Here is an 11,269-nt window from a genome sequence, read left to right as displayed (position 1 = left end):
AGATGTGTTAACTTAGCCTGCTAGTGGTTCAGCCAAAAGCCGGGTATTTAAGACAAAATAAGGCATTTTAGACACAGTTGTATATAGTTCTTGATCCATCCAAGCGTAGTGAGAGTATTGATAAAATTGAACGGTGTGTTTCAGATATCAAGGCATGGGCAGTTACCAATAAGCTAATGCTGAATGATACAAAAACTGAGGTTATTCATCTGTCATCTCAATTTGTCCAGACCCTGCCACTACCACCACTTACCATTGGTAATGCAGCTATAGATCTATCGACCTCAGCCCGAGATCTTGGTGTTGTGATTGATAGTGCACTTAACATGAAAGAGCATGTAAAAGCTTTAACAAGATCAGCCTCTTTTGCTATCTACAAGATTGGAAAGATCTGCAAGTATCTTGATAGTAAATCAACTGAGCGCCTTGTACTGCGCATTCGTCACCGAGACTAGACTGCTGCAACAGTCTTCTGTTTGGCCTGCCAAAATATGAGATTGCCAAATTGCAGCGCATCCAGAATTCTGCTGCACGTCTAGTCTCTCGTGCAAAATATCGTGACCACATGAAGCCAGTTTTATACGATCTCCACTGGCTTCCGATTAATCAGCGTATCGTGTACAAGGTGCTCCTGATTACTTTCAAGGCCTTGCATGATCTAGCCCCATTGTATTTAAAAGAATTGGTTAATACATACCAACCCACCCGTTCACTACGTTCCACTACACAAAAGTTGTTGAGTGTCCCAAAGTGCAATACAAAGTTTTATGGTGAGAGAGCTTTTTGTAATGCAGCCCCAGTCTTGTGGAACAACTTGCCTATACAACTCAGATCTGCAGATTCCATCAATCATTTCAAGAGTATGTTAAAAACTCACCTTTTTACCAATGCATTTAGTGATGTTTCTTAAACTTTTAAATTTGTTTACCTTTTAACCTAGTCTCATCTCAGCTGGTTCTGAGTTTTATCTGGGTATCAGTTGTATATTTTTGATATAGTTGAAATGTATTTGTGCAATTAATTTTTGTAGTTTTGGTGTTTTTAATATATTGTAAAGCGCATTGAGATTTTGTATGTAATGGGCTATATAAGAAATAAATATTATTATTATTATTATTATTATTTACATGAATCTGTAATTAATATACTGACAGTATATAAATCAGCTACATGTATTTGAATGGGGCTTCAAACTTCGTCAATACTGCTGTTTTCTTTGTGTGTTTTTTGCCACATTTTTCATTTCAAAAATACCAAATGACAATTTGAATGACTTACCCTTCACTTTTAAGCAATTTATAAATAATTTAAATTTGTTTACACTTGCGCTGGAATCACTGAATGGGTCTTTAATTTTTATGTCATACAAAATTTGTCAATGCTGTCTACTGCATATCATCATACTCATAGACCATTTAAAATGGTCTATGATATCATGAAGTACTTCCCCTGTCTGGTTGCCCTGTTTCTATATAGGCAAATTTATGTTAATTTGTGTGTTGATTTGAGGAGCTCCTTCTAATGAGGTCAGTATTTTATGCATGAATAGACTAATTAAATCAATGAGCATAGTAACCAATGCACCAGTACTGAATAGGTAGAAAATGAGAGTATTTTTTACTGGTATACAACTATACATACATGTAACAGAATAGAAATTGGTTGCGAATAAATGTGCTTGATATCATTGATCATTTCTATTGCAATATTAATTTGAACACAGGGAGGTCATTTTTTTTAGTAATTTGAATTCTTTCTTTTTGTTTTTTTTAATTGTAAAATTTACTTTTTGTTTTTTTAATTGTAAAATTTACTTTTTGTTTTTTTAATTGTAAAATTTACTTTATGGTATGATCAATTAGTGGCCATGTTTCCAGTTGTGGCATGATTGAAAGTCACCTAATTGGGCTACTAAGTGACAGGTTTGGCAATCCTGGTTCTAATGAGATCAATGTAATATCTATGTATAGACTAGTTAATTTAATGAGCATATTAATTAATGCAAGTCAACACTGAAGACACATAAAATTTGTGTACTTTTCATGCTTGTACATGCAGCTGATATTTTATTTTAGACATCCGCTTTGAAACCATGTGTTTTTAAACTAAATGAATTATTTCTGTTCAAATATCAGAAGAGGGTATTTTGTGTTTGTTTCAGCATGTTCAGATGAATTTTGTGAAATTTTGAAGAATATCAAGCATGGTGTTGCAAGAAATGGCTTTGAGATATGGACCAAGGACATGGTCATCTTTTGTGTTTATTATTATTATTATTATTATTATTATTGTTATTATTATTATTTAGCTTCAAATTAGTGTCTCTCTGGATCTAGATAGCAGTTGGGATGTTATGAGGGGTGGTCAATAAGTTCATGGAACAAGGTGTGTTAATTTGTCACAGGGTAATAAAACTGTTTTCATTTGAAAGCTTTTTCCTTTACAACGTTACTACTGCATCACAGTATTATAGGCAGGACACCTTGCAGAAGAAGCTGATCTCCTTTAATTTACAGAAATATATGTAGGCCTATATCTAAAATAACATAAACACGCCCGGGAAACACACACTAGCGCATAATATCATGATCATGCTTTATAATACTGAACAAATTGTAAAATTCCACTGTCGTGTGTTTAATATAAGTAGATTTTAAAGTTCAAATTATAGAACTATAAAGTCCAGTTCATGTTTTTTCTCTCATCTCCATTCACCGTAGTACTAGTGGGATGTCAAAATCAATCGTTTCCAGGTCAACTGGCTCAGTGCTCTCTGTGTTTGGAACCACGATATTAAATGATCACACATTGGTTACAAACCATGCGTGAATAAGTTACTAAAGTATGACGTAGGCGCAATCGATACCACTGATAGCTAACTTATACAGTGATTGATTTTCTTGACCAGTTAAATACTACCTGGTCAATGGCCTGACGGTGTTTTTAAAATATAAGATATTTTCCTAATATTCAAACTAATATAATGAATGCAGCAATTAATATTGCCTATTGTTTTAATGCACTCAAAGTATATGACGGATAATGTATTCGTGCAAATGCATTCGTCAAGATAATTGCACTTGCCATGGAGTTTCCCACGGCGTGTGCGATTATTTTGACTAATGCATTACACTCAGTTCATTATCCTTATCATCCACTGTATATAGCACATACATGGTATTATTTATCATGCCATCTACTGTAGATAGCACAGGTGTAATATTATGTATCATGCTATCTACTGTAGATAGCACAGGTGTAATATTATGTACCATGCTATCTACTGTAGATAGCACAGGCATAATATTATGCAGCATGATATCTACTGCAGATAGCACAGGCATAATATCATGTATCATGCTATCTACTGTAGATAGCACAGTCATGATATTATGCAGCATGCTATCTACTGTAGATAGCTCAGGCATGATATCATGTATCATGCTATCTACTGTAGATAGCACAGTCATGATATTATGCAGCATGCTATCTACTGTAGACAGCACAGGCATGATATTATGCAGCGTGCTATCTACTGTAGATAGCACAGGATTGACAGGAATGATATTATGCAACTGTAGATATCATGGTTATGATATTATGTAGCATGCTATCTACTGTAGATAGCACAGCTGTAATATTATGCAGCATGCTATCTACTGTAGGTAGCATAGACATGACATTATGTATCATGCTGTCTACTGTAGGTAGTACATGCATGATATTATGTAGCACAGGAAACTTACAATTTAATATTTTCTACATTAAATGTATTTCCCTTATCATTTCACATATGATACTGCAAATAAGGGGAACTAAATGTCATATTGAAACCTTGCATAATTAAAAAAAAATGCCTATGTTAACACCATATAGTTGTTATTTGTCATGATTCAAGCACAATGAGTATTTTGTCATAAAGAACAATTTTGTATTTATCACCATTTCTTCTTACCCATTCAATAGGCTACAATTTGCTGAAATCCCCCATGAAAATTGGGATAGCGGTTCTTGAGATTTAATCATTTTTGTGCTGTTTAATACAAGAAAACACTATAACTTAAGATTTTATTTCAGCCGTATCTTCAATTCAATTTTACCGACAACAGACCTGTGTGATTGATCATATCGTATATTTGCCTAAAGCTGTGTGTGGGTAGCATCTATGAGTGTTGTGTGGCTTGCTTCATCGTCAACTACTTTATATGTGTGTATATAAACAGGGTTGCTGTAATATTTTAGAAAGGAAGTTTAATAAGCACCAGGTCAAATGGAAGGAAAAAGCACCCAAATCATAATATTTAGTCGTTCATAAACTGAATTTAACAGGAAATAAAGCAAATAAAACTCCCAATGGAAGGGGAAAAACACCCAAATTATAATATTTAGGTGTTTTAAAACTGAATTTAGCAAAGATATCACCCTATTGAAGGACAGAAACATCCAAATCGTAACATATATAGGACATACACATTTAAAAAAACTAAATTTAGCAAAAACCTAATCACCAAATGGAAAGAAAAAAGCATCGACATCATAATATTTAGGTGATCAACTGAATTTAACAATAACAAAAAACACCCAAATAAAGGAAAAAAAACAACAACACACAAATCGGAATATTTAGGTGTCTTAAAACTAAAGAAATCATCCAATGGAAGAAGGGGAAATAACTTGCCCAAGACATAATATTTAGGTGTTTTTAAACTAAATTTAGCAATGAAATGGCCCAATGGAAGGAAAAGGCCACCAAGTCATAACATACAGGTGCTTTTAAACTAAATTTAGCAAAGAAATTGCCCAATATAAGGAAAAAGCCACCCAAGCCAAGTCATAACATTTAGGTGCTTTTAAACTAAATTTAGCAAAGACATTGCCCAATGGAAATGAAAAGCCACCCAAATCATCCACCCACCCATATTTAGGTGTTTTTAGCTATAGCAAAGAAATCATCCAATAAAGCAGGAAAAACACTTGATTGAAAACAATTTTCTGTTCGATATCCAATCAGTAACTTTACATCACATTCTTAATCAATGGATGTGGTTTAGCCTGTAAGCACTGAATTTGATTTGTTTCTGGGTGTTGTGTATATTCGCCATAGAGAATAGTGGCCATGTCATTGTGGAACACCCTTGTCGAGACATGTGCATGTAGCAGGCTGTAAAGTTATGCGTATTGCGTAAAACTCACTTGCGATCGCAGTACGCGCAAACTTTCTAATGTTGTAAAGTATCTTTCAATTTTAGAATAAGGGGAGTTTTCATGGCGGCAACTTAGTGTTTGTTACAAAAATTGCTTAGCGATAATATTTTTAAATATTTTAGAATATCTATGAAAAGTTAAATGACTATCATATTTCAAAATAATATTGGGCTTATACCTGTACTCTGTGACACAATGAGGATAATAAAAACAAATATTCCTATTGGCATACTGAATCAAAGTAGCCCAATTTCCAAGCAAAGTATCAAACATGCCATTGTTACCAAACATGTGATTTGGTAAAATTTTATAACACAATCACTGATTCCATATCAATTTTTATCAATTCACCAAAATTTTAAGGTAATTTGAGTGCAGTTTTTATGGTAGCCTTGCTGAAACCCTGATATTTATATGAGTGACATTACTGACATGTAATGCATTGGAGAAACCACCCAAAGAAGCAGGTGATTGCTAGATGAATACACTTCCTCTGCTCAGTGGGTGATCAATAGTGTGACCATAATACATCCAGATGTCTCAGAAATGAACCCAAATGTATTATACACCCAATAATGTCTCAGAAATAAGACTCAGATGTCTGAGAAATACACCCAAATGTTTTTGGAATACTCTCCGATGTCTCAGAAATACACCCAAATATATTAAGAATACACCCAGATGTAGTTATTTAAATACACCAAATGTATTAGGATTAGGAATATGTATACCCAGATATACGCCTAAATGTATTAAGAATACACCCAAATAATATACAAATTGTGATTAATTAAATCATGTCAAAGAAAAAAAATCACTTTTTTGGGTAGATGTTATCACCGACGTTGCGGTTAAACCCTTGGCCTTCAGCTGGGTGGATGATTTAGGGTCACTCAAGGTCAATTGCCAAGGAAGTTTTAAAGGGAATTCCCCATCTAAACCTATAATTAGCCCCCCAAAAGGGTTGTCTCTCAAATTGCAAGTATGTGCAGCCATATACTACATAACCATATCCTGGAGCCCTATGCACTGCACCATTTTGTTGCCTTAAGCCTACATTGCAAAAGTAAGCAATGTTTTGACTCCGATTTTTTCATCCACTCCAAATGGAAGGATGAAATGGAGTTAAATTGGGCTTGAAATGTGCCTCTGGCAACTCTGCATCTATGTTTGTGAGTCGCTGGTATTGACTAAATTAAACTGGCTGCATGAATTCGCTCCATCAAGCCCAATTGGGCTTGAAATCTACCTCATGGCAACTCTGTGTCTGTGTGTGTGAGTCGGTGGTATTGACTAAATTAAATTGACTACATACATGAGATGAGTTTACTCCATGTATCTACACGTTAGGTTGTATTGCGCTTTTAGTGGTATAAGATATCGCTACTGGCCTAGCGGAATTTTAGTGTCATTCCTTCACTGGACTAATTAGTGGATTTACATTTTGGATTTAATATAAGGATGAAATTCTGAATTTTGTGACATATTTGGATACTGTTGTGACAATGAAAAGGTAATTTTTCTATTTTTGTTGATTACTATTTTTAGTTGATATTGATGTACATAGATGTTAATTGCACTACAGTCTATTTTATAATACATGTGGCTATTGATGTATTAATTTACAATTTAGTGTATGGAACTGGTTTCTGAATTTTGGTACTGTTTTTACAATGATGAGGTAAATTTTCTATTTTCTATAATTGATATTGAATTACATGTTAATTGGTGGTTGGGCTATGGTATATTATATACAATTATGGATGAATATGTATGTGATGCTTGGTATTACTTGGAACCAGCTTCAGAATTTTATTTCCTAAAACTATCCAATATATTATTTCTTAATATTTTGTTTGCATATAAATAGTTGGTATCTGATACCAAGATGAGGTGATATATATAGATGGTTTGGTATGAAAAATAAAATAAAAAGTACAGTGATTATAGTGCACTATGCGTATACACAGGAAAAAACCTACAAGCCGCAGCATGCTTACATGAATTCGCTGACCACTATCATGGCCCAAGACACAACCATATTATAAACCAATTAGCATGATTCAGGGATACAGCTACATGCTACATTATTATACTGGTAATGCTTGATAATGATTTGCCCCATGCAGGTAGCTGCTTTCTTTCTTTTTTTGTTAATCTTTGGGAAAACTGTTTTGAGATATATATTTTTGATAATTTTATATACTGAGCTATTAAATTTTGTTCTTTAGATTGCTAATTGTTGATATGAAGTTCATGTCATATTTAGATGTTTTCATACAAATAAATCACAGGCAGATAAAATGAATGATGTGCTTTGGATATCATGACATTAAATACATCATGAAACATTAATTGTTTGATATTATAAAAGAACTGATGACATTTATTTATTTAAAGTTTGTTTATGACATGTATAATGTCTTGAAGAGGGTTGTTATTTTGAGAGAATTGGGCTATTACAGTTTAAATCCATACAATTTGTGGAAGGTATGACATTAATCTCTCTCACATGGGGGTGTAGATTTTTGAAATTCACACTTCCTGTATGAAAGATTAACCTTAACAGGACGGGGTACAACAAAGTACTACTTGATATATGCACTATTTGTGATATATAGGCATGGTTTCACTGGCCAGTGAAGCCCAACACCTGTGGCAAAGTGTCGTCGACCCAGTGCTTGGCATGGGAGGGGTCTCAGGTTCGAATCCCACCCTGAGCAAACAAAGTTCTTTCTTTGTTTTCTCTCTTTATTCCTTCCTTCTTTCCCTTCCCATCACCAAAAAGCCCTTGGGCGGTTAGGGTCATGTCTTCCATACAGGGGATGTATGGATTTCAAGGATATGAATTTCAAATCGTCTTTGACACTACTCTAAAGCTAGGCAATTTACATGTTACATTTGTCAGTTTCAACAAAATATTTATTATTAATATACATGTATTAAAATAAATATATCCTTCTGACATATTTCCTTCTAAAGGACTAAATCTTTGGATGAATAGTGGCATGTTGGAGAGTGATAATTTACAACATCTTTCCCTGTCATAATTTTTAAGCTTTACATGTAAATGTTTGATTGATAAATTGTCAATTTGTGCAAAGTTTAATTAAATTTTGCTGCACACATAAGTAATAGGCCTTTTTCCTAGAGTAAGAGATTGAGATAAATTACATTCATGTGTACCATTGACACAGTTTGCACAGTGGATGACAAAGAAACAGTGCTGTTTATTGAATTGTCCCAGATAAAATATTAATGTGAAATGATTGAAAGCAGGTTGCTACGATCTTTTATATTGTACTATGTTAAAAGTCAATTGTGAAATTAAATTTATCACAAAATAAGTATGTCAAACAGTATCCCTTCCAGGCCTCAGTATAAGCTTGATTACAGTCCATGAAGACACAGTATTTCTGAAACTACATGTTAAGCACCTAAATTGGGATGCCGTAGCTTGTTAAAATTTCCAAACTCCGCTGCTTATTTAGGTTAATAATTTTGGATGGTTCCCAACTTAATTCCTTTGGATATTAACTATACTGGTAACAATGTAATTTTGTAATTTGGGAGCTTAATATTCAGAAGTTAAATTTCTAACAAAATTAATTTGTCTAACAGTATCCCCTTCTAGGCCTCGGTATAAGCTTAATTACACGTTTCAAAGACACAGTGTTGCCAATTCTGCATTCTGCAGATTAAAATGCAAATTGGGCACCGACATCCCCTTGCAGGATTTGGTATTCCATAATCTTAATTGTAAGTCGTAAACACACAATATTGCCAAAACTGCATATTCTAGTACTGGGTACCTCCACTATCCTTTATTCAAAATCACATCATGTGAATATCCATTAATGGCAATAATGTGCCCTAGCGGATTGCTTCCGAAATGTAGTAAAGCATTAAACAATCTACGCAGAGCATTATGCTCGGTTAGGAGTACAATTTCCTTGATACGCATTGTTACTTCGCTTTTGATACATGTACTAGCTCTACCTTTAAATCATACCATATTTGACAATAAAAATGTTTAATAATTAGTATCTACCGAAGAGAGTAGAAATAGTGTTGCTATGTACTGAATATAGTAGAAATAGTGTTACTATCTGCTGAAGATAGTAGAAACATTGTTGCTTTCTACTGAAGATAGTAGAACTAGTGTTTCTATCAACCGAAGATGGTAGAAGTAGTGTTGCTAGCTGTTGAAGATGGTAGAAATAATGTTGATATGTACTGAAGATGGTAAAAATAGTGTTACTATCTACTGAAGATGTTAAAATTAGTATTACTATCTACTGAAGATAGTAGAAATAGTGTAGCTATCTGTTCAGGATAGTAGATACAGTGTTACTATCTACTGAAGATAGTAGAAATAGTGTTGATATATACTGAAGATAGAAATAGTATTGCTATCTACTGAAGATATGAGAAATAGTATTGCTATCTACTGAAGTTACTGCAGGCATAGTGTTGCTATCAGCTGGAGATAATAAAAATAATGTTGCTATCTATGCTAAGGATAATAGTGTTTCTATCTACTATATATAGTAAAAAAAAGAGTTGATATCTAATGAAGCCTATCTACTGAAGATAGTAGAAATATGTTGCTATCTATTGAAAATAGTAGAAATGTCGTTGCTCTCTGATGAAAATAGTAGAAATAGTATTGCTTTCTACTGAAGATAGTAGAAATAATGTTACTATCTACTGAAGATGGTAGAAATGGTATTGCTATCTACTGAAGATAGTGGAAATGGTATTGCTATCTAAGATAGTAGAAATAGTGTTGCTATCTGTTGATGATAGTAGAAAGAGTGTTGCTATCTACTGAAGATACTAACTATAGGCATAGCGTTGATTATCTGTGAAGATGATAATAAAAAATAATGTTGCTATCTACTGAAGATAGTACAAAATGTACTGCAGATAGTAGAAATTTATTTTGCAAATTTGAATACAGCAGAGTGGGATCATTATTATAATGAAAAGCAATTTGTTTGATCAAAATGGTTACTGGTTTTGAGCGTCATTCTGCAGCATTTAGGAACATTTAATATTAGCTGTGTTGCATTGATGTGGCCTGTAACATCACTTGCAATAAACCACCATCTTTTCCTACGGTTATTTTGACAGTCAGCCATTTATAACCATATAATATTATATCTGCACTGGATGGCATACTGTCAAAGTAGGAATTTTCACATAACATTTTTTCACGCATTTCACATTCAGAGCAGGTACTACAAAAATAACAGTGCATGAATGCATATTGCATTCCATTTGTGAATAGGGTTTCTGCCAGGAAGCTTAAAATTGCAAATTTAGTAATATATGTAGTTAAAAATTGGATTAGCGTGAAAAATTAATGTGTGAAAATGTCCACTTAAAATTATTTCATGTGGGCATGTTAAATCCTAGTGCAAAAGTGCCTCTAATATATTGCTTGTTTAGATGAGGTTTGAGGAATTGTATGAGAAGTTTTTAGTTACAAAAGGTCAAAAATATATATTTCAAATACTATAAAGTGTGAGTGTATTTGCCCAACATTCATCAAGATTTTCAGCATTAGGCCAAGTAAAATAATAACTAACATGTAGAGCCTATAGTTATACCGTCCCCGCTCTCACCAATTTTAGGATATTTTCAAATATTTTTCTTATTTACTCCCTTACTTTGTTTCTAAAATTGTTGTAATGAAAAGACATGTTAAGAAGTTCTTGGTTATCATTTATAAATGCATTGCAAACACTTTCTGACGTGTTGACAAATACTTTGCAATTGCAATTTTACACAGAAATGAATGGTAAAAAAATAACATATTAACAAATAAGAAGGGCCTCCCTCACTGATTTTTGAAAAAGTCTGGACGATATACATGTTATTTTTTTTACTTGGCCTTAGCTAATCACCTCAGAAACTATTGCCTTTCTTACAATGCTTGTGATTGGTCAATTAGGTGATATATTCATATGGGTGACAAATTAAAATACAGCTTCTTAATATTTAAACTCAATCTTCTTCAGCCCTACCACCATACCTTGTACTGATTGGCCTAATAAAT

The 11,269-nt window shown here is 33.4% G+C and overlaps 1 protein-coding gene across 1 annotated transcript in view; it reads left to right on the top strand.

Annotated features, from left to right (window-relative positions):
- The first annotated feature begins 6,526 nt into the window (after positions 1–6,526).
- The window catches only part of LOC140138960 (dynamin-binding protein-like), a 105,672-nt gene continuing 100,929 nt past the window's right edge, over positions 6,527–11,269 (top strand). Inside the window, 1 exon segment of the mRNA XM_072160741.1 lies at positions 6,527–6,718. Coding sequence (XP_072016842.1) covers positions 6,711–6,718 — 8 coding nt within the window. The 5' untranslated portion in view covers positions 6,527–6,710.

The sequence above is a fragment of the Amphiura filiformis genome, chromosome 18 (assembly GCF_039555335.1).
Source record: "Amphiura filiformis chromosome 18, Afil_fr2py, whole genome shotgun sequence".
NCBI lineage: Eukaryota > Metazoa > Echinodermata > Ophiuroidea > Amphilepidida > Amphiuridae > Amphiura > Amphiura filiformis.
This window is presented reverse-complemented; position numbering and strand designations above follow the sequence as displayed.